The sequence below is a fragment of the Sprattus sprattus genome (genome assembly GCF_963457725.1).
Source record: "Sprattus sprattus genome assembly, chromosome: 7".
Classification (NCBI taxonomy): Eukaryota; Metazoa; Chordata; class Actinopteri; order Clupeiformes; family Clupeidae; genus Sprattus; species Sprattus sprattus.
In genome coordinates, this window is record NC_137926.1 from 27,502,554 (window position 1) to 27,526,674 (window position 24,121).

The window sequence follows — 24,121 nt, forward strand, 5'->3', positions numbered from 1 at the left end:
CAGACAGAGCAAGAAAATTCTAGAAAGTGGGACACGGCAGGGGGGGGCTGATATGGCAGGTTATGGATAAACAATAGGGGTGGGAATCTCTTGGCACCTCACGATTCGATTCGAAATCGATTCAGAGATCAACGATTCGATTTAAAATCGATTATCGATTATCGATTTAAAATCGATTTTGTAATTTAAATTTTTTTTTTAATTTTTTTTTTTACACATCCATTTTATGTTGAAATGCAAGCTGCATCGACTATTGCATTGCTCATAGAAAGTCAAAATTGTGACCATTAAAAGCTTTTACTCTAATAAAGCAAATAGCGAAGGTAATTCATCTGTTGATTTTCTTCAATTTAGACTCTGAGTTGCAAACTCAAATGATTCAATAGTCAAAATGCATCGATAATCGTTTTATCGGTTTAGAATTGATATTCGATAATCAATCGATAATTGCATTTCAACATGAAATGGATGTGTAAAAAAAACGATTATCAATTTTAAACCGATAAAACGATTATCAATCCATTTCGACTTTTAAAACATTTGAGTTTGCTACTTAGAGTCTTTGCTACACTTCCTACTTTGTGTTTGATAATTAAAGAAAATCAACAGATGAATTACCTTCTCTATTTTTTATGAGAGAAAAAGCTTTTCCTTGCCACAATTTTGACTTTCTATGAACAATCCAATAATCGATGCAGCTTGCATTTCAACATTTTTTTTTTTTTTTTTTTAAATTACAAAATCGATTATGAACTTTTCTGAATCGAGACAGAATCGTTTTAGAGAGAATCGATTAAAATCGAATAATCGATTTTTTCCCCCACCCCTAATAAACAAGCTAAATAAACACACACACACACACACACACACACACACACACACACACACACACACACACACACACACATACAAACACACACACACAGTGATGAACTCACAAAGATTCTCCAGAAGGTCCTTGCAGTCGTCTGTGGCCACATCATGGATGGTGCGGTTGCATTTGTCCCTCGTCTCGATGTCCTGTTGACTGTGGGCACACAATACTCCCAGGCAATCCTGTCCCAAAACAAGCACAAGCACCACTCTTAAGTATGCAGAAGTAGGCTGTATCTATGCCTCAGTGACAGAGGCCTCACCTTCTGTGTTTTATGTGTGCTAACTATAATATGCTATGTACTGAATTTGTGACTATGCATACTGTATCACTTGACAGGTATGTTTTGCTTTTAGGGGTTAGTGAGTTCATTTGTGTACGTGTATGTGTCTGTCTGTGTGTGTGTGTGTGAGTGTGTGTGTGTGTGTGTGTGTGTGTGTGCGTGTGACCTCCTCACCTTGAAGCCCCTGGCAGCGGCGATGTGGGCGGCGGTCCAGCCGTCTCTGTTGGGTTGATTAAGGAGTGTGGCGAGCGGGTGGGGGTGGGGGTGGGGGGTGGTTTGGGGGTCGTCCCGTCTCTGCTTGGGCCCTGGGTGGCACAGGAGCAGCTGAAGCGTGCCCACGTGTCCCGAGCTGACCGCTGCATGCAGGGCCGTGCAGCTGTCCTGTGGGCCGCAACCGCGCAATTAGTACACACAAAACAACAAGCACAAACACAGATCAACACACACACAGATAAAGACAAAGACAAAGACAGACACACACACACACACACACACACATAGATAAACACAGACACACAGAAAAAAACACAAGCACAAATATACAATAAAGATCGTGTAAAGCACACATGTATATACACACAGAGAAAACAGACACACACAAATACACCCTGACAACATAAACAGATAAACAGACAAATGACTTTGATACTGAAATGCACACAAACAATCCAATGCATGACACTCTAGCATGAGAAATCAAACGCCATTCCAGGACTCCAAGGAGCTAATGAAGCACTGCTAAAATAGAGGGCATAATTATACTGCGAGCGTAGCCCAATAACACTCTGGCAACACAACAGCTTTGTTGAGAGGCTCGCTGCCACGGTTGCCATGGTAACAGGCACTTCATTATCCCGGGGTGGGGTGATGACAAGGTCACGGGGCGAAACACAAACTTTGAACAGCACATGGGGACTTTTTTGCGCAGTGGAACGTGACGGGATGGGCGGGGTGCTTACGTTGGTGGTGTGTGTGTGATCAGCGCCCGCGTCCAGCAGGATTCTCACACACTCCACGCTCCCATTCACACTCGCCAGGTAGAGAGGGGTCTCCCCCCCCACCGCCACATGGTCAACGTCAGTTGTGTAGCGCGCCAGCACCTCTACGCACCTACATATAGACGCACACAAACAAATACAAACGCAAACTCAAACTGGCTAGTTTCTCTTTTGGTATCAGTTTAAATCCATCATTTGTGCCACAATACATAGTCACAGGCTGTTTGCAACATCAGTGTGAAGTAATTATGTTGTCTTCAGTAACAGCTTGAAAAGAACTCTAAGCTCCTGATGACCTGAGGCCTTCAGTGGGGAGAAGAGCTGAATCAGCAGTCATTAAGCACATCATCCTGAAGACAAAATCTGAACCAGCAGTCATTTGTAGCAGCAGCATCAGTATCAAGTTTTACAGAATGATAAAACAACTATGACACCCAAGGGGACCAAAGTAAATGAACCCATCAGATATTCCACAGAGAGGTGGGTAAAAGACACAGAGACTTGGAGAATAAGGAAGTGTGTGTGTGTGTGTGTGTGTGTGTGTATGTGTGTGTGTGTGTGTGTGTGTGTGTGTGTGTGTGTGTATGTGTGTATGTGTGTGTGTTGCACCCACTCGTGATGGCCGTGCGCAGCAGCGGTGTGTAAAGACAGGAATCCGTTTTCATCTGGAGCGTTGGCAGACGCCAATGAGCTCAGCAGCAGCGTAACGCAGTCTGAGGGGAGAATAGCGCAGCACACAGGAGACACACACACACACACACACACACACACACACACACACACACACAGAGCTCAGGCATTTCATCCCACTAATAAATCAATACACTCAACAGTAATGAGCATCTCACTCTAGGAATGATCCTCCTGATGCACATTTCATTCCCATTTTAATGAATAGATAGTACTGTGCTTCACTTGCGCCTGTGTAAATAACTTTTACATATAGATATACTTAAAGATTATTACTCTAAATATAAATCATGAAGAATGATGTATCGAACACTTGCTGGGAATCATATACGCTAATCATAGTAAAGATCAGAAAATGTATGTTCTCCAGTGTGTGTGTGTGTGTGTGTGTGTGTGTGTGTGTGTGTGTGTGTGTGTGTACATGCGGAACCAGGTACCTGTGTGTCCATTTCGAGCAGCAGAGAATAAGGCAGAGTTTCGGTCTTGTTGGAGGTGACGCATGTCCGTCATTGGATCTCGGTTAAGCAGCATTGACAATAAAGTGACATTTCCCTGGGAAGCAGCTTGGAGGAGGAGGGTGGGCCCGTCGTCCAGGGGGACGGGGTCACCGCAGGTTAGCGGGGGGACTATGGAGGGACACCAGCCTGAGAGTTAAAGTCATGGTTAAAAACGGTTATCATGGGGGGTCAGTGCTGTGCGTGCCGTGCCAAAATGTGCTCTCTTTGCCATGACTTCCCAGACACATACACTTCTCTCCTGCAATGGATGTACACTAGTCCAGCAGTTTCTACGATCATCATCATTTCATAGGGCTTTTGGCAGAAATGGCAGAAATAAGGATTTATATAAATAAGAAGTACACTCTCCTTTAAATCATATTAAAGATAGTTGGTGTATTAACTACAGAGCATCACAAGAGAGAACATATTTTGACACAAACAAACACAAAACAAATTGCCAGTTGATAACTGATGAGCACCTGTGGCACACGTGTTCTAGTCAAATGCCTTAGAAACTCACATTCTCAACTCAAGCGCTTCACAGCAGCTACATACAAGGCGTGGCTATTACATAATGAGACTAATGCCAGGAGTCAACTGTAATGAAGAAAACTCAGTTACAATAACGGTCTCATTATTTAATAGACACACCTTGTACACCTATGTTCATATAACTGCGCAAGGCACACAGGCCCCATGTGCCAGGCCTGAGGATGTGGGGCAATGGCACAGGGGCTATGGCCCGAGGGCAGGGAGGCAGGTGAGATGGGAAGTGGGGCACAGGTGCTCTGTTCAAAATCAAAGTCCAAGCACCAGTCAATCAGTCCCATTGTCAGGTACAAACCTGAAGTTAGCGACATATTAACTATTCATTCAGATCAGTGCAAATGTCGAAATGAATACACACTGCATATCAGTCAGGGTTAAAGCAAAAAATAACTCTTGATTATTGAAAGTCTAGATGATTTCAATGGCAAATTGCGAAAATAACTTTTAATGCATCACAAGTGATTGACAGGAGGCTAAAACCAGTGGAAATTAGATCAAAGGAATTTGAAATGAGTTGAGTGCAAGGATGACTGATGAGTCCAAACTGTTCTGGGCTGCTCTATGATAGAACGCTATCCATGTCATCGAAATACATTTTTTAAGCTGTTGGTCTTCTTGTAGTCATAAGAGTTGATCTGATTTGATCTCTGTTAGTAGAGTGGTGGGTTAGCCTTAGTGGACTAGCTGTGAGCTGGTGAGCGAGACAGAGAGAGAGGAAGGTCACGAGTGCTTTTAGGGCACCGAGATTGAAACGCATCGAGCTGACAGCAGAGAGAGCAAAGGACCCTCAGAATGCAGCTTTCACCCAAAGACTGGAAAAATGAGAGGGGAGGGAAAAAGGAGGAGGAGGAGGAAGAGGAGGAGGAAAAGGAGGAGAAGCCTCATTTTAGCTTTTTGTTTTTAAACACATTTAGCTGTGACAGATAGGGTAACATCTTGGCTGCACATGGAGGTCTGTAGGTGCATTAGTGAAAGTGACATCCTATATCTGGAGTCTAGGAATACTTGGCACTCAGTGACTAGATATTTGAGTTTTCTAAATGTGTCTGAGGAGACACACAGGTGATTTTGTTCCTGTCAAAGACGAGGGAGAAACCTAGAATTCGGGGCAGATTCTCCACAGGCTTAAAGACTAGAGTTTGGGCATGGGTAAGACTAACAGCAGGATCTGTCACAAGTCATGGCGTGGGTGGTGTTATTTTTGACACACTGTATCCTCCATAAGATCTTGGCCCTCTGTGTGAGAAAGGGAACGTCCTTGGAAATGAATTCTAATTTCACTCCATCTCAAGGGAGTTGCCACCACTGCACATAACAGTAGGGGAAAGCCAGACTTTTTGTGTTGTTGTCAGGGAGTGCCCAAGCAAGGAGCGGACAGTTTCTGTAAGTCGTCAAAGCTGACCAAACACATAAAGTCATACACATGCAAAAAACACAGCCCCACCTCACAAACACCAAACAAAGGGAAACCATCACACAGCAGAGAAAGAACAATTACTTCCATGGTGACTGTTTGGTTGTCACCGTGGGCAGGCATGAACTCACGGTCTCTGGTTCTGTAGGGGTTTGTGCCGGGACACAGACAATGGAGGCACGATGGAGTGTAGGGTAAGGGTGAGGGCAGTCAGACCCACAGTGGGAAGTGTAAGTGTAGGAGATGGGAGGGTGGGGGTGTGAGGAGAAGAGGGAGAAGGAGATTGGGGTGGGGTGGGGGTAGAGACGGCATGCAACAGGACCATGGCAGGGTGGAAGGAGGAAAGGGAGAGAGCAGCCTCCGGCATCAGCTTCAGAGTGGAAAGGGTTATGAGAGTCAGACCCAGGAGAACATCGACCCTATCCATTAGTTTCAGCACTTCAGCTTGAGGTGGCCAACTAAGCACTATGGATTTGGGCTAAGCTACAACTTCCTATGTACTGGCTGTGGGATGACTAGACTTGATGTTACTGCCTTTCCTTTCCCCAACACACTGCTACCTAAGTGTTGATGGGCATAACTACTGGTGTGGATGACTGGCTAACTAGACACTCTCAGCATGCCATCCTTCCTGCTTCTTTGCAGCTGTCTGTCTAACCTGATCAGGGGTGAGTGGACAGAGCGAGACTGGAGCAGAGAGAGGAGAGGCGGGGGGAGAGCAGAGTCGCCTTTTACCTGATGCTGTTGCCAGGGGGCTGCCCGGGTCACGGGGGCTACAGGGTGGAGCACTAGCGGGGATTATGGAGGGGCTACGGACAATGGCAGCGGAGGTGGTGGAGGAGGAGGAGGAGGAGGTGGAGGTGGTGGAGGTGGTGTTGATGGTGGCAGGGAGACACTCCCCGGAACATGCGGATGCCGGCCAGCCCGTGCAAGGCGCACCCACCTGAGAAGCCGTCAGGGCTGGCACCGCGCCCCCCAGCTCCAGGGCTGGCTTGGGCGGCAGCTGCGGCGTGGGGGCGCCCGGCTTGCCCGGCAGCACGCCCCCCACCAGGCCGCCGCCTGGCGACCGACTACTGCTGCCGTCGGCAACCCCCTTGATGGGCGGGTGTGGAGGGGACGGCGTCTGCGAGAGGCCCGGCTTTTTTGGCGGGATGGGCGGCGGGTTGCCGCGGTCGATGCGTGCTGCCGTGGGCGCTTTGATTCCTGGGTGACCCAGGCGGCCGGGGAACGGGCCCCCTTCCGAGGCGGAGTGGGGCAGACTGGGGCGCAGGCCTCCCCCACCGGGTCCCCCACCCCCGCTGCCACCACCCGCCGGAGGGCTGGTGAAGCGCGACAGCACCTGGGTGACAGTGTGGCGCGCCTGCTGCTTAGCGGCAAAGTTGTCCCGATTGTTGGGCGAGAGGTCGCGAGAGGGCGGGCTCTGGTTGGCTGAGCCGTTTTGGTCCTGTTCGGAGGGAGAGGCCTGGAACTTGAAGCGGGCGGCCTGGACGCGGGGGCTGACACCGGTTGGCGGAGTGGGAGTCGCAGGGGCAGTCACAGCTGTTGGGCCAGGCGAGTGGCCCTCACCGCCATTCTCTGCCTGTGAGCCACCGGCGTGCAGCAGCCCCCAGCCAATGCTGGGTGTCTTGGGCAAGCTCATGCCGGCGTAGTTGGCGGCTGGGGAGGGTTTGGCGGGGATGCTGAGTGGCGGGCCCTTCCTGTGGGGCTCCGGCGGCTCCGGCATGGGGTCTGTCTGGGAGGAGGTCGTCCGACAGCTGGAGGGATCTGTGCCTACCGCCACGGATGCGGTGGCCACCTTCGCTTTAAGCTGCACAAGAGTAGCTGGGACGGGAGTAGCTGGGACAGGAGTAGCTGGGACAGGTGTAGCTGGGACAGGAGTAGCAGCTGGAGTTGCGGACGGCGCTCCGGTCCTCAACTGCTCCAGCTGCCGGCGGAGGCCCTCGCTCTCGGAGCGCAGGTCGGCGCTGCGCGTCTCCTCGCGGCCAAGCCTCTGCCGCAGCTGCTCGCGCTCCGTGTCGAACTCGGATAGGTGCTTTTCCATCTCGGCCTCCATCTGCTGGCTGCGGCGGCGCTCGGAGGCCAGCTGGTCCTCCAGGCGGCCCTGGACACGGCCCTCTTCCTCCAGCCGTGTGGTCAGCTCCTCGCCCCGCTGGCCCTCCTCGGCGGCGCGCGACGCCAGTTGCTTGCACTCGCGCACCAGCAGCATCACCACCTGCTTGTTCTTCTCCCTCTCGTCCTTCAGCTGCGCCGACAGCTTCCGCTGCTCCTGCTCCAGGCCCTGCAGCTGCAGCTTCTCCAGCTCCAGCTGCATACACACACACACACACAGGTGCACACACACAAACACACAAACACATACAAACACAAAGGTGCCCACACACAAACACGCACAGACATACACGCACACACATACAGGCACACACACACATACAAGCACACACACATACACACACACACATACACGCACACACAAACACACACACACACACACACACACATTCAAGCACACACACATACACACACACACATACACACACACACACACACACACACACACACACACACACACACACACACAAACTCACACGTGCAGACACACACACACACACACGAACATGTACATGCACACCATACAGACATGTACTCACACACACACACACACACATATACGCACACAAACAAAAGATAGATTAATGTAGAGCATGTCACACAGGACCTTTTTTTTTTAAATTACTTGCATTAAGGTCTATGGTGCTGACAGACATGTCTAAAGTGCATGCTACTCACTCCTGCTACACACATCCAGCACACAGACATGCTACACACACACACCCATTTGCTAAACACGTTAGTCCAACTCCACATCTGAGAATGATGTATTAGTCTCCTGCTCACTCCCACTCACTTTATGAATTTAAGCCTCAAGAAGTGTTCAGTAATGTGTAAATCAATACGGAGCTCTCTGGCCCCCTTAATTCATACGCTATCTGTCTCCCTCTTTGGTTGATGCACCTGTTCAAATGGACTGCCATAGATCAGATCCTCCAAATGGCCAAGGATAGATAACAAATGGTGGTACTTAGGGGTCTTAATGTGGTCTTATCCTGGTCTGAATGATGACGTTCAAAATGAAAAGAGTAACAGATCTCTGTGTCAAAAGGTTTAGTAGGCTGACGAGTAAGTAATGTCTAAATGGCGGGTCAGGAGCCTACTCCCCTTTCTTTTCAAGCTTGCTGAGAGTTTCAGTTTCAGTTTGAGTACTGAAAGCTAGCCCTGCGTGGAGCTATGCTAGTGAACTTTAGGTTAACCAGGTGCCAAATGTTGCTTAGAAACAGTTGCAAGGACACAAACACACATGCACACACAGACACACAGAAAAAGATGGCCTCTTATGTTTCATATGCACGATTCAATTACGTTGACGTGTCAGCCATGAGGTACTTTATGCATCTGTGTCTTGTTGCTATTGTTAGCTCTAGCATTGGCAGCCAGGCGGAAGCCCAAGCTGAGCTTTCTGTGTGACCCCCTGCCGGAGCGCCTCTGCAACAATGATGCGCACATCCGTTCTATTCTTAAACGCACACAAACATAAAAGCTCATTAACGATTATCCTCCGAGTCGAGAAGTGAGGGGGATAGCCTCCATGAACCACACTGCTCTTATAAAAAGCATTTTTCATTCCAGCCAGTGAAATCTCTTTCCCTTTATTGGGACATGGCAGAGATGTCCGAACCAGGCTGATTCCAGGCCAGCAGCCAGTGAAAATGCGCTGCTGCCATGCCATCTGTCTTTGGAACAACGACAGACCAGACAGCTGAGGTAAGGTAAGCGAAAGGCAAATGAATAGAAGAAAAACGAACAAGACAGAGAAAATGAAGGAGAGGATGAAAGAAAGAGAAGGAAAAAATAGACTTCTGTTCTTCAGCAGTGGAGTGGCAGCATCGAGCTGACGGCTCCCGGCTTTTCTCTGCTCGTATCCACGGTGATTCATCTATAATCCATGGCGCTAGAGAAATTAGTTATGCCCGTGAGGTGCATCCAGCCTCGGCTCAGAGAGAGCCAACGGAGTCTGCTTATGAGTCAGTGGTGGCTTGCCGGCCAGCCTTCAGCCTTATGAGGGCCTGGTGAATATTTGAACACTTATTTTTTTCCCCTAAGAAAATGTAAAAATGTGTCTGATAACTGGGCCGTATCCAATTCTCTCGCCAGAAGCAGCTCGGATTGGCCTACATACAATTACCAAACTCGGAGAAAGCCGTAATGTATAGTTTGAAGAAAACTCTCCATTCGCAGACATCAGCAAGGCAGTCCTGCTGGACATTCCTCACGTACAGACAAGAGCTCGGACGAGTAGGTACGTCGCCATAACAACCACTGACTAGGTGGAGGGTAGGTGGTGGCGTTGGGGGGGGGGGGGGGGGGGTTCTATTCTGAGAACAGGAAGGATTTCAGTCGTCTCGTCCATGCGACAGGACCGCTGAGACTGACAGTGACAAAAGAGAGGGAGGCGAGGATGAGCTGCTCCCACACGACACAAAAGAGCGTAACGCTCAAAGCGGCAGTCGCGATAACAGATACCGCCTGGATGACGCACTGTACAAACTCAAAAGAGAGATGGATGTTGGATCACACAGAACGAGGAGAAATGAAGGAAGGCTGAACACATAACCTTATACATCACATGACAGCTCCATCCCCCATCAATCACTAACAATACTAAAAGGTCCCATGGGACCTTATTATAGTTGTTTTGTTCTATTCATATTTATGGTTTCTTATTATAGCTTTTTGATGAATTACTGTAGTTTACTTCGAGTTGTTCAGGCTGAGCCTTTTTCATGTCTGTGAAGCGCTCCCAGCAGAGGTGAGGTGGTGGGCCAGGCATAGGCAGTGGGAGGGTGTTTAGTGGACAATCTCCCATGGCTCAAGTTAATGGGGTCACCCTGCTGACAGGGCAGTATGGGGGGCTCAGGGTCGCGTGGCAACCGGCGAGGTCAGTCAGCTAATTTTTTTGCCGGAGCACGGCTGTGACATGTGTGTGTGGGGGGGTTCACAGAGCTGGGGGTTCACTCTGGGGTTCAATGAGGTGGACCACTGACGCAGGAAGATGCAGTCATATCTCTGCAATGCTATCTATCTATCTATCTGTCTGTCTGTCTGTCTGTCTGTCTGTCTGTCTGTCTGTCTGTCTGTCTGTCTGTCTGTCTGTCTGTCTGCTACAGGTGTCCATGTGGCAGGGCCTGAAGAGGAACGTGCAGCGGTGGGGTCACTCGAGGCAGACCTTGACAGAGGGGCTGGTGGGATACGTGTGAGAAACACTAGGTGGGCTGCTGGTGTTTCTGGGAGGAAGGGCAGCAGGTGCGGGGCGGTTTGAAGCCATGTGGGCTGCACATCGGATTTCACAAGCTGGCAGCCTTCCTCCTCCACCCCTCCTCCTCCTCCTCCTCCTGCTCACTCCATCTCCCATAGCCACAGGCTCAGAGTCACACACTGGTGATGTAGTTTGCACACAACCCAAAAAGGTACAGGATGCGGCTGATGAAGTTGGACAATCTCAAAGATGGCAGCCTGGCCTCTACCTATTTTACACACACACACACACACACACACACACACACACACACACACACACACACACACACACACACACACACACACACACACACACACACACACACACACACACACACACACACGCCCTCCATGCACAGAGAACACTGAACTTTTGACTAAAAAACAGCAGTGCAAATCAAACCCAAAAGCCAGAGGCCACATCTGGCTGTGGGGTCGCTCTCTAATCCCAATGATCCAGCTGAGACGATAGGACACACATCCCCCAAGACTCATAGCCACTAATATACACATCCATCCCCAAGTAACAAGCATCCTGATGCGTGTTCCCTTTATTTTACATGTGTACAGTACACCCACACAGTCACACACCCACAGACCGGGAACACTAGAGGAATATCTCTCAAACACATTCACGCACACAGAACTTATTCCTGCGTAGGTACAGCTACACACATGCATATACACAAAGCTCTCCTTTGCATGCATACACACACACACTCATACATTAAGATACCTCTCGAGCATACATACGCATATACAGTATAAGTGGCATGAACACACATACACACATACACACACACACACACACACACACACACTCTGACTCTCTAAGATACCTCTAGAGCATATATACACATAGACAAGCAGTCATGAACACACAGACACACGCTCACACACACATCCCTACCCTTTTCTGGCGGTTCTCGGCGGCGGCGAGCTGTGCGCTCATTCGCTCCTGCATCTTGCGGCAGTGGGCCATGACGGCGTCCAGGATGGCCATGGGGTTGGTGCTGACGGGCCGCCGCTCCTTCTCGCCCGCACCCCCCTCAAAGTCCCGCTGCAGCGCCAGGAACGGGTCGGTCAGACTGAAGTGGCCATAGCGCTCCTGGAGAAACACCTCTTTCCTGCGGGCCTGCAGACAGACAGACAGACAGACAGACAGACAGACAGACAGACAGACAGACAGACAGACAGACAGACAGACAGACAGACAGACAGACCAGACAGACAGACAGACAGACAGACAGACAGACAGACAGACAGACAGAGGGAGAAAGACGGTCATTACTCCTTTATTTAACTGCTTACACTTTAACATCAGTGAACCATTAAAACACATACAACATTCGTCTTGTGGGCCGGAACCCTTAGAACCCGTATTACCGCATCAGTACTAGCCCCTCTGTAGCAGCTTATAAACATTGAGAGCCAGAAAGATAGGTGGTCAGAAAGATAGGTGGACAGACGGAGAGAGGCCTAGAAGGACCAACAAAGAGAAGGGAGTATAGGAATAGAGTGAGTGAGTGGAAGCACGTGAGACACTCACAGAAAGAGACGGAGATAGACAGAGCGGAACAGTGAGAGAGACAAGCGAATGAGAGAAGGAACATTATTAAAGGGAACAAAGGAAAACTCTGTCACAGACCCACTCAATCAAGGGCGCGCGCCTGCGTGTGCCCACACCCAGAGCAGGTTAGTGCTCAGCCAGAGAGAATCTATTACGGGCTAGAAGCCTCCGCCCGGCTGTGTGTCCGGGGCCAGCTGGCCTGCCCAGCGGGTCGTGGGAAAAGAGGCGCCACCGCCTGTCCTCCACCCACCAGTGCTGTCCACGGACAGTCCAGGCTTACATCCCATCCACACCCTTACCCTCGCCCACTGTCTCTGTGGCGCTCTACCTGATAACATCACATTAGACATCTCCACCAGACTCCACCAGTGCATATCGTACACCACCCCCAGGGCCGAGGATGTCAGCGCTATAATCAAAGAACGGCGTTATGGAAGAGGCTGAGTGTGCAGTGTGTTGTGTTTCGACTGAATAGACTGACAAACATAATAAAAACCATAAAAGTGCAAGCTTACTGGAAACAGGGAGGTGGTGGTGGTGGGGTGCTCAGACTTCATTTAGAGAACCAGAACTGTAATATGAATGCTTACAGAGAGAGAGAGCTGACTGGCAGGTAGCGAGATGACAAGGCAATAATTCACCCCAGAATCACTGACTCAGGTCTCTTTGTCTGATATGAGTTCTGATTAAAATGGTTCTCCCTTAGGACTCAGGGCCCTTCACAGTAAATCTGCACTCTCTCGACTCACTGCACTCAGGCCCGATGAACAGACTTCATGCTAAGGCCACGTTGAGCTGCACACGCTGTGCATGCCTCGCAGGTCCAGAGCCTTCTCTGAGAGACTGCCCATATTTAGAGAAGATGGTGGTCTTTCGACTTAACACAGAGGAGGGAAAACGAGAGGTAAGAAAGCTATTAGACTCCTGCCGTCTTACTTTCCCTTTTTCTCCCACACAGAGAGAAAGGGAGAAATAGAGAGAGAGAGGGAAGGAGGGGGACAGAGAGAGAGAGACAGAAATGGAGGGAGAGAGAGAGGAGGAATAGAGACAGAGAGGGGGGAGGGGACAGAGAGAGAGAGAGAGACAGAGAAGAAGGGAGAGAGAGAGATGGAGAAATAGAGAGAGAGAGAGAGGGAAGGAGGGGGACAGAGAGAGAGAGGGGGAAGGAGGGGGACAGAGAAAGAGAGAGAGAAAGAGAGAGAGAGAAGGAAGGAGAGAGATGAAGAGACACTTTTCTCCTGGGATGGTTGCTTCACCAAAGAAGGAAAAGATCAATTCTCCAAAGCACACACAGAGCTGCTGCTGCTGTAAACTGTCTGGATGGCGGACGGGCCTCCGTTTGCGAAGGCTAAACATCACAAGCACTGCTGTTACTTTGACCAATGACTGCTGAGGCCCCAGTGTAAACAAAGAGCTGAGGAATGGGTGATAGAAAGATAGAGAAAAGGGAGAGAGAGAGAGGGAGAGACAGAGGTAGAGAGAATATGAGTGAGCGAATGAGGAATAAGAAATGGATGAAAGAAAGACATACAAAGGTAACAGAGTGAATGAGAGAAAAGATAGTGACGCATGCCTCTTTGAAAAGCAGAGGCTTTGTAGAAATCACAGGCATCTGGTGCTTTCCACAGGGCTTTGGCAAATCCCCTTCTAATCACCACAGCTCATACAGCTACCAGCCCCTCTCCACACCCACCCCCAACACACAAAGACTTTCACCAGTCACCGCGGGGGGTGAGGTACCACGCACAGCCAGGGAGGGGGGGGGGGGGGAATGGGGTACACACCCGCTGTTATCAGCTGTTTACGTGGTGGCAGGGGACACGAAGCTGCCGGTTGGCACGCCACGCCAGGCACCAGTGCCCTCTATTACACCACTCAAGAATAAGCCTTCTAGAGCTGGCTCTGCCATGTCACCCACACCTAACCTGGCTCACATGCAAGAAACACACACACACACACACACACACACACACACACACACACACACACACACACACACACACACACACACACACACACACACACACACACACACACACACACACACACACACACACACACACACACACACACACACACACACATTCCCATTCCACTTTTACTTTCCAATGATGGTCCAAACTATCTTACAGATCATCCCCCTCTTTCACACTGGAAACCTAACATAACATATGGCAGCATATCACATTGACAGGAAGAAGGAATTCAGCATTAGAACACTTTTTTCCAACATCAGAGATTTCTAAAAATACCCTCGATATCCTTTGAGTAAAAACACAGCATCTGCCACCTGGTTTCAGTTGTCGTCTGATGAACTAAAGCCCGATCCCAGTGGTGCATACTACACAGCCTTTAATTTATTCAATTCAATTCAATTCAATTCAATTCAATTCAATTCAATTCAATTCAATTCAATTCAATTCAATTCAATTCAATTCAATTCAATTCAATTCAATTCAATTCAATTCAATTCAACTTAATTCAATTCAATTTTTATTTATAAAGTGTCAAAGCAATAAAATTGTCTCAAGGTGCTTGAGTCGCTTTATGTCTTCAATGCTGTTACCATCATATCACTACACATCTCAACAACAGAGAGACAAAGTCGCATAGCCTTTGGGGATTCATGATCTGATTCTAAGGTCACGACTTTAGGGGGGTACAAGAACAAGGAAGTGACTGGCCAGTCAGTTTACCATGGGAGGTCATGGGAAATCTGCATCAGTTGACCAAATGCCCAGGGGCAGACGTGAGTCAGTCTGCCCTCAAAGTCTGCAGGCCTCATCGATTCTGTCACAGGGCTCAGTGAACCGCCACGTCAGGCCTGACAAACAGCTGTCACAGAGGAAAAAAACACAACTCTACTCTGGAAGAAATGGACCCGCAGAGCTGTGTCCGTGGCTGTCAACCCATCCCCAGAGGTTAACACTAGCATCTCCAACCGTTTCACATAGTTCACCGAGTTTTCCCGTACTCAAAAATTGGATTTAATGGTGAGGTGAGATCTGCAGGGACATCTTTTTTAAATTTACATTTAAATAAATGTATATACTTTATCATATCCACGAATGCATGTTTATTGAACCGTGATTGTGCGAGGACTTGGCAGAGATTGTCGCAAGAATTTGTCAGAAAGCGTCCTGAGGGCTGAGGAGGCCCGGCGACCAAAGCGACCCTTCTTTCTAACATCGCCCGCTACTGGAGAGTCAAATTGATGATGGCAAACTTCAACGTGAAGTGGCACACAACCTGGGCAGCTTCCCTGAGAGTTGTTACCCTCTCCAGTGTCACTGTGCAACTCAATAGCAGAAATGACACCGCCACCCCACTCACCTGCCCAACCCCCCACCAACACCCCCTTCAGATGCTGAAATGCCAGTGGTGTGGCTTTGGCTTCTGCCCGACGAGCGCTAGCCGCTAAGGTTTCAGCCTGGCTGTGAGTCACTGGTGCTGAGGTTTGTTTTGTTGGGACCAGCCTGGCAAGTGGTGCCTGGTGGCCGAGGCGGGCAGAGGCTCCTGGGAGGGCCGTGCCAGGGGGGGCTGCGGAGGGGGGTGGGGGCACAACCCACAGGTGTGGTTTATTTACCACCACTTGAGCACGGGCCCTGGTATTCTTAGCATTAACCTTTATAGGCATGCACTGGCACTGGGTGAGAGGCCCCAGGGCTGCCTGCCAACGCACAGAGAGAGCCAGAGAGAGGGGCAAACACTGACAGCCAGGGAGGGAGGGAGAGAAAGGGAAAATTAAGAGAAAGGAAAAGAGAAAGAGAGAGAAAGAGGGTGGAGGGAGAGATGGAGAAGGTAGGAATGCAATGGACAAAAACAAAATAAAAGTAAAAACAGCTGACAGATAAATAGACCAAGACAGAAAGAGAAAGGGAAAGAAAGAGTGAGAAGGCCAAAAAGAAAATACGATTCCACGAGATATGCTTATGCCAACTTCAGATTATTTATTTAGAGACCCATTAATCCTATATTTATGAATTTATGAATTTTACATATCTGACCATGTGTCAATCCTAGCCTCATGCATAAATGATTGTGCTATAGAGTGGATTGCTATAATTACCGTAATGCAAAGGCCGATAAATCAACCTTCAAATACAGACGACTCGCAACACAAAATCCTTCACCATTTCTGTCCTTACAAAAGGGCTTGAGCAAAACAACAAAGACCAAACAACTGGATGAGTGCTGCAGGACGAGGAGAAAACAAAGGGAGAGAGAAATAAAATTAAAAAAAGGCTGCAGGCTCTTGCAATGAGTCACAACCAACTGGAATCGGACCCTACATCTGCCGCTGTTGTCCCATTCAATGTATTGACCCGTTCGTTCATTTGCCAACTCTTGCCGGAACGAGATCAATACTGCATTGCTGTGCGACACCCACACTGTGTGATCCCTTGACCGCCCATTGGATGGTAAATACCTGCTCCTGCTATCTGACCTTCCCTTGCCAATCTCCAGTGGCAAAGAAAAAAGTGGCTATCACTCCCTGCCACTAGGGACACTTAAGGAGATGGGTTGCCATAAGACAAGTGGAAAAGCGGATATATTTTTGCAGGCTTTCAAAGGAGGCAAGGTTACCGCATGCTGGATTGAAGTGTCACAGACGAGCTCTGCAGTCTATTGCATCAGACTTGCATTAGGGACCACAGGCCCTCATTTGACTGGCTGGGAAAGGTTAACTTATGAGTGAGGCTTTCGTGTGTGTGTGTGGGTGTGTGTGTGTGTGTGTGTTATTGTATATATGTGTGTGTGTATGTATGTGTGTGTGTTTGTGTGTGTGTGTGTGTGTTATTGTATATATGTGTGTGTGTATGTATGTGTGTGTGTTTGTGTGTGTGTGTGTGTGTGTGTGTGTGTGTGTGTGTGTGTGTGTGTGTGTGTGTGTGTGTGTGTGTGTGTGTGTGTGTGTGGTGTCTGGTCCTCCACAAGGAACCTTTCAATTAAATCGACAGAGAGAGCTCTTTGTGGGCCAAGGACTTCCGCAGCGGCTGTCTCTCTCCTTCCACACTCGCAAGGTTGTTATACGCATCAGGCTAAAAAAAGGACATCTAGACCACCCCAAAAAAACTGCCAAATTAGTGCATGGAAAGAACGTCAGAGAGAAAGAGAGGGGGGGGGGGGGGGGGGGGGGGGGGGTCAGAGAGAGAGAGAACGTGACATTTAAATGGCACGGTCATGCAAATACCTGGCTAAACAAATGTTGCTTTTTCTCAGAAAAGACTGGGCCAGCTCCTGCTCCTTGAGGGAAAAGTGTTGAAGTGACAGTGACATGTCTTTACTAAATCTGACATCAGTCAAAACAAACCTCGAAACTGCTTTGCTTTGGCCCGAGTCCCTTTCCGGTATCCAAGGGTGGCTCTTAACTAATGTAGAGCCTTTGTCTGATACATTCCTAGAGCACTCATTAATGTTATAGCACAATACTTGACAACATAATGGCAAAAGGTTCTAAGGTAAGTAATGCATAGTTGATCATGTCTTTGTGTGTGTGTGAGTATATGTGTGAGTGTGTCTATGGGTGTGTGTATACATTATCTTTAGCAGGTTGATAGGCTTGACGTAGTTCGAGCTGCTATTGTGTTAGTGGACAGCAGGCATTGGACTGACAAGTTCCTCTTCCCCTTGCCACGTTTACATTTTTCAGGCAAGAAAAAGGAGAATTTGGGACGTGAAGGACCTGAGGTTAATCAATTTGAAATCGTTACAGTCATTTAATGTGTGATATTAGGGTGTGCTGGTGTTGGGGTGGGGGTTGTGGGGCAGGAAGATGTAGGGCAATGGAGGCTTAAGTAAGTCCACAGTGATGTGGGGTGGAAGGGGCTAAAGAACCAAGGGGAGAGCTGAGGGGGGAGGGGATGGTGCCGTTTGGTCTAAGGGGAGCTTCTCGCCCCTGAGGCAGCCTGTGAGGAGGCTCTCCTGTCCATATGGAAATCTCCCAGAATCCCTCGGCCATCTGCCACCTGCTTCCTCCATCAGTCATGTGGTCAAGCTATGGCCGCAACAACAGGGGGTAATGACAAGGTTCACTTAAGCGGATGCGTCAGTACTCTATCGTTCTGTGACTTTGTGTGCCCACATCACATTCAATCCACATCATGAAAGTGCACAGTCAGGTGTCCCACGCAGCTGAAATGGTGTTTTAAAAGGCATGGAAATGATAACGTAAAAGAATAGCTGGTATGAAAATGAACCCTGTGAAAATGTTGCTGATGTGAGACAAAAGCTATGCACACACACACACACACACACACACACACACACACACACACAGACAGAGGTGGGTTGAAGGGAGAAAGGGCTACACACACGCACACACACACACACACACACACACACACACACACACACACACACACACACACACACACACACACACACAAACACACAGACACAGGCGTGGATTGAAGGGAGAAAAAGCTTTTTCTCAGGAACTACAGCATGAAATACAGGAAAGAGGCTGCGGTCATGTTATCAGGTCCTAAACAGGAGATTCCCTTACTCAAACCAACAGAGATGAGTGTGTGTATGTGTGTATCAAAGCATGTGTGTGTGAATGAGTACTGGTGTGTGTGTGTGAGCATTTGTGTGTGTGTAGCAGCTGACTCATTCCGTCAGCATGCACAGCAATGGCTCTGGGCTGATTCTGGGTCAGCTGTGGATTACCTGCACACTGCAGCTCACTCTCACTCTCTGTCTCTTCCTGTTTCACTTTCTCACTCCATCCATCCCTCCCTCTGTCTCTCCCTCACTTTCGCTCACTTACTCACTCTCACTCTCACTCTAGAAGAAAAAAGCAGGCCTGTCCCTCAGGAGCAGCAGAACCAGATTAAACCATGCATCAAACATGCAGCATAGCACAGCAGAAGGAAAGAGGAAGAGAGAAAGAGAGAGAGATTGAGAAGAAAGAAAATAGAGAAAAGTCCTCATTCTGGCGGCTTCACCCATCTGAGATGATGCGGATTAACTTGTGCTCCAGATTTGAAATAATTTCACATTATATTGCAAACACACAGCAAAGCCTTTGCCAACATTAGCATGTGAAAGGAAACATGTTTTTTTAAAGAGCGGTGCAAGATGTGAGCCCACAGAGGTGGAACATCTGTTTGGAGGAGGGCTGCTTGAGTGTATTTTTGAAATCACTTGGGGCTGAGAGCACCGGAGGTCTTGTGTTGTGTGTGTGCGCGGTTTCTGGCTCAAGGCGTGCTTTCTCAGCCCCGAGTCTCATTTGAACCATTTGCTCTAGTCGGTGCAACAGCAGCACTGCCTGCGATGCCACAAGATGAATGCGGCTAGGAACGGCTGGTCGAGCGAGCCGTCATTTTCATACAAAGCTGTCAAGCCCCATGTACAAATGCTGTTTCAACTACAGAACTGAACAAGCCCTGCATGCTTGAGAGCCTAGCTCTAATTAGCTTCCTCTTTCTCTCTCTGTCTGTTTCTCTCTCTTTCTTTCTCTCTCACCCTCTCTTTCTCTCTTTTTCTTTTACTGATTCACTTATTCTCTCTCCCATTCTTTCTCTCTCTCCCTCCCTCTCTCTATCTGTCAGTGGAGGAGTGCCATGCCTCCATGACATTAGCGCGAGGACTCGGAGAGAGAGAGCCCCCGCAAGGAAGCCTTACATAAACAGGCCACGGCGTCAGCCGCCTCAATCTCACTGGCATTTACCAACGAGGCGAGAGGACAGGAACAACATCACAGAACATACCAAGAGGATGTCAAACAGAGCCAAAACTCTCTTTTACACACACACAAACACACACACGCATCGAACCACACAGGTTCTTTTTGGCATTTTTCTGATTTTCTGCTAACAGACGAGAGTGACAAAGAGGCACCTTCACGCAATACAAAGTCAATGGAGAGCTGTCTCTATAGCTTGAAGCAAAGTCTAATTTTTCTAGATCAGCTCACTGATCAGAGTAACGTTTACTAAATGGCTTTCAGTGTGGAGGGGAATGAGGTATACTTTCTATCTCGGCAGCATTCTGATTAGAGGTGGGCTCATGTAGGGTGGAGGCAGGATAAGGAAGCAGCTGAGTAACACATCCATACTTTAATGAGCTTTCCCTTTCCCCATATAGCTGTTACACACAACCAACACACACACACACACACATTGAGCACACAGGGAGTCTATACACACATCACAGAAACACACAAACACATTGAGCACACAGGGATTCATTTGACTGCTGCGTGCGACCCTGCAGGGGTTGTGGGGCTGAGCTTTCTCGTGGCTCAGTGAAAATGCTCTTCCGTGGACTGGACTTGGTGACAGAACAATGAATCTTTAACCAGAACATCTTACAGGGGGCCAGCAGTGTCTCTCTTCACAGACTTGCTGAAGAAAACGGCTCCACAGATATGAACATCCTGTAGGGTAGAATCTGCTTATAGATGGGAATGTGCAAAAGAACATGTTTTCATACGCACATACTGTATATAAAATATATAGGTTTGGAAAAGACTTAACAGAACCCATTTTTTAAACAATTTGTTGAAAAAATAAAGATAATCTGTGCAAATTGAGAGCCTGCAATTTCGGTGGTAGGGGGAAAGGGGTGGAAGACTAATTTGCCGGCCATCACGATGAAATGGAAGAAATCGTTCGGATCACTGCCACTTCTGGAACAGTTAAAATGGCACCTTCTCTGGGCCAGTCTCTAATGATGCTCATGGCCTACTTTAACTGGGCTTTCAAATGAACTATATTTCAGGCTGAAGAGCAACATAGCGGAACAATCTATAAAATCCATTGCTTATCAACTCCACAGAGAGAGCATGGGTACAGACATAAACAAACACACACACACACCGATCCAAAGAGACACATCAGTAATGTACTCACGAAAGGGACACCCACACTAAAAATCGCAACCCAAGTAGTAACATGACTAACATCCTCTGCTTTCACTGCATTCACACTATCCACTCTCCAACGAGGTGGAAACATCAATCCCCCTCTGACAACACATGCAATCTGCTCGCAGTGCCCTTTTACATGATACTTTCTAGCTATGAGGGCCACGCACCAACTGACACCAGCTACCCTCCTACAGGTATGCTGCCTTCAGTATGCCTGCAATATCTGATCCCTGGGGAGAGGTGAGAGAGGAGAGTGGGAGCACTAGGGGGCTCACACTGGTACTGGTGGTGAGGCAGCCTCACGCTCTGACTCAATGTGACAGTGAATATGGAGCGGGCCTGATGATCCTCCACGGGGAGCACTCTCAGAACCTTCTGGGCGCCCTGGGGGGGGGGAACACATTCTGTGGCCCGACTGCTATTTGTCAAGACTGCTCCAGGCGATGTTGGCCGATGCTCACTGTAGCAGCCCGAAGGTACTGTTGCCAGGTATTGCATGTCAGCTAAAATCAAAACAGGCGGCAGAGTCGTGTCACATTACAACATTAACGACAAAAGTAGGAACCTAAGTGAGGCTGATGAAAGTGCATGTGTTGGGGTATAGGGTTGATGGAACTGACACCTCAAAATTCTATCAAAGTTCTACTAGTCTATTCTAGAAGGAACCTTAACTCTCCCTGTGAAATGTCACGCAAACAACCCTCAATACAGCAGTGTGAGAGACAAAGTGCAAACACAGAGCCAATGGAGAGACACCCAGATGCAGACAGATTATTGTAGAAATATCCATTAGTTATCTCCTCTGTCACTCTGGGATTTCTGTTCTACTCTGCTTAATCAACGTGGTAATAGACCAGACAGGCCCCCTACTCCACAGGGTGTCAGACATAGTGATTGACCAGGGGTGGGGCAACATGAGTCAACGCGAGATCATTTGGACCACTTAACCAGTAAATGGGCCCTGAACCGTTAGTTCCTGTCTCCAGGCCCAAAGCCATGCTGACAGTCTGTTTTCTTTGCTCGCCATCAATCGCTGGGCAGACCTCCCCTGTGCCCCTCACCACAGTTATTCCCCCCACCGCCGGGACTCCCCATCCATCCACCCACCCAACACGACTCCCCCTCGCTCTCAGGGCCACAAAAATGTAATAATTAGCCCAGCGCCACGGCCAAGACAGGCCTACCACAGCAGCTTTTACAGCCCAGTAAGGATGCATTGTTTATCATAATTATCCTGTAAATGTGCTGACATGAGTCTGGACAACTTCATTTTGAAAGATGAGCTGACAGATCTTTTCTCTGAAGACTGATGGATAACCAATGGTTAGTGAAGGTTGAGTGAAGTGTTAATTTTGTTAAAGCAGGCCAAAAGGCACCAACATAATCATTCTCAGCTGGACAAACGAGCAAAACATACTTCAGCACCTGTGAGAAAGAGTAGGCTTGCAGTGTGCACTGTGCATGCAAGGCAAGGATGTAAGACGGCCTCATGGCATGCCTCTGTGACAGATAAACCATGGAGACAGTCAGTGGTGTGGCTGAGGCAGAGACACATCTGAAGCTCTGAGCAAGTGAGTTCATAATCTAGATGAGCCCTTGGATGACACTGGCAGTGTGATCTACCACCAGTGGGGGGCGCACCAAAGGGGGTTCACAGGAGGAGTGTGGCATTGCGTCCAGAGCACTTCAAAGGACAATAGCCACCATTGTTGTTAACAAAGACCCAACTATGTGGAGGCAAAGGCGACTTCTGGCAGACGTCATCTCAAAGTTTCGAAGCCAAACAAGTCTCACGCTTCTCTCCCACTCACAGAACATTAAGCTCAGTTCCATCATTCCACACTTACATGACCCAGGTTCCTCAGGGTGAACACTACCATGAAAGCCTTTAATGTATACAACTCATCCATTTATTATTAGCATCTCATTTGGATGTTTCCATGCTGTACAGCAGTAGAAAGATCTCCATTCATCTGGGATATGTAGAATGGAAAGAGAATAGGCAGACTGGTCAGGAAAGGGAGTCCTGGCGTCCTATGTAACTCAACTCTGGTTCAAAGCTCTGCAATCATGCTGAAGAGTGAAGGGAGGATGGGGACACAACACTGCAGTTAGAGAGGTCCCTCTGCTCCATCAGAAATGGTGGGGCCTGATCCAAATCCATTAGGGCACAAGAGTTGAGCAGATGTCCGGTAGCACTTAAACATAGCCTTCCGCAAATACCCCTCAACTCCCTCCACCCCCCACCCCCCTTTTCCCATCACATACAGGCCCAGCTGACTGTCATCACTTGGGATTTTCCCTGGCCTTTCTGAACATATCCCATATCCCATCACGAGAGGCACAATGAGGGGGGAGGAAGGGGCATCTCATGCCACTCTTCAATCCCTACTGTTTTACCACAAGGACAAAAAAGGGGCAGAGAGAGAGAGAGAAAGAAAGAGAAAGAAAGAGAGAGATAGAGAGAGAAAGAGAATGAGAGAGAGGGGGGTGCTTCTACGTGCTAACCCACAGATGTTCAGTCGGTGAAAAGTTTTCATTTCCGTCACCGTGATGAAGGCGCTGATGAGTAGCAAAGCCCCGTGCAAATGTACGGTTCCACCCACCATGCTTGATGACTCACGAGATGGCATTAGCTAGCCCACGCTCCGTGGCCCCTGCAGTCTCAAGACAGCCTGCAGCGCAATCTGCTGAGCAACAGTACCCATCCACAGAGAACCCTGTCAAGGGAGCTCTGCGGAGAGGCCTGCCTCAATATTGATTTGTGAAAAACGGGAAATAAGAGTCAAGATAATGATTTTTCCCTCTTTCTCCTGGAGACCCATGATATAATCTTGGGAAAATTCCTCTGAGAGAGTCATTATTTTTCTTATTTTGTGCTCAATCACTGCTCCATTCCGTAAATGCCAATTAGAATGGAGACATTTTACATGTTTCTGAAGAGAAAAGAAACATTAGAGCTGGCCCGGAGGCTTTCAAGGGGAAAACGAAGTCCATCTTTTAAGGAAACACCACC

The 24,121-nt window shown here is 48.6% G+C and overlaps 1 protein-coding gene across 1 annotated transcript in view; it reads right to left on the bottom strand.

The window, feature by feature from the left end:
• cttnbp2 (cortactin binding protein 2) overlaps positions 1 to 24,121 on the bottom strand; it is a 43,816-nt gene that overhangs the window by 11,866 nt on the left and 7,829 nt on the right. The window contains exons 3-9 of the mRNA XM_080842488.1: positions 11,571 to 11,795; positions 6,044 to 7,613; positions 3,283 to 3,489; positions 2,769 to 2,868; positions 2,117 to 2,267; positions 1,332 to 1,538; positions 939 to 1,056 (exon numbers count right to left, since the gene is read on the bottom strand). Of these exons, the coding sequence (XP_080698614.1) occupies positions 939 to 1,056; positions 1,332 to 1,538; positions 2,117 to 2,267; positions 2,769 to 2,868; positions 3,283 to 3,489; positions 6,044 to 7,613; positions 11,571 to 11,795 (2,578 nt within the window). The remainder of the gene's footprint in view (positions 1 to 938; positions 1,057 to 1,331; positions 1,539 to 2,116; positions 2,268 to 2,768; positions 2,869 to 3,282; positions 3,490 to 6,043; positions 7,614 to 11,570; positions 11,796 to 24,121) is intronic.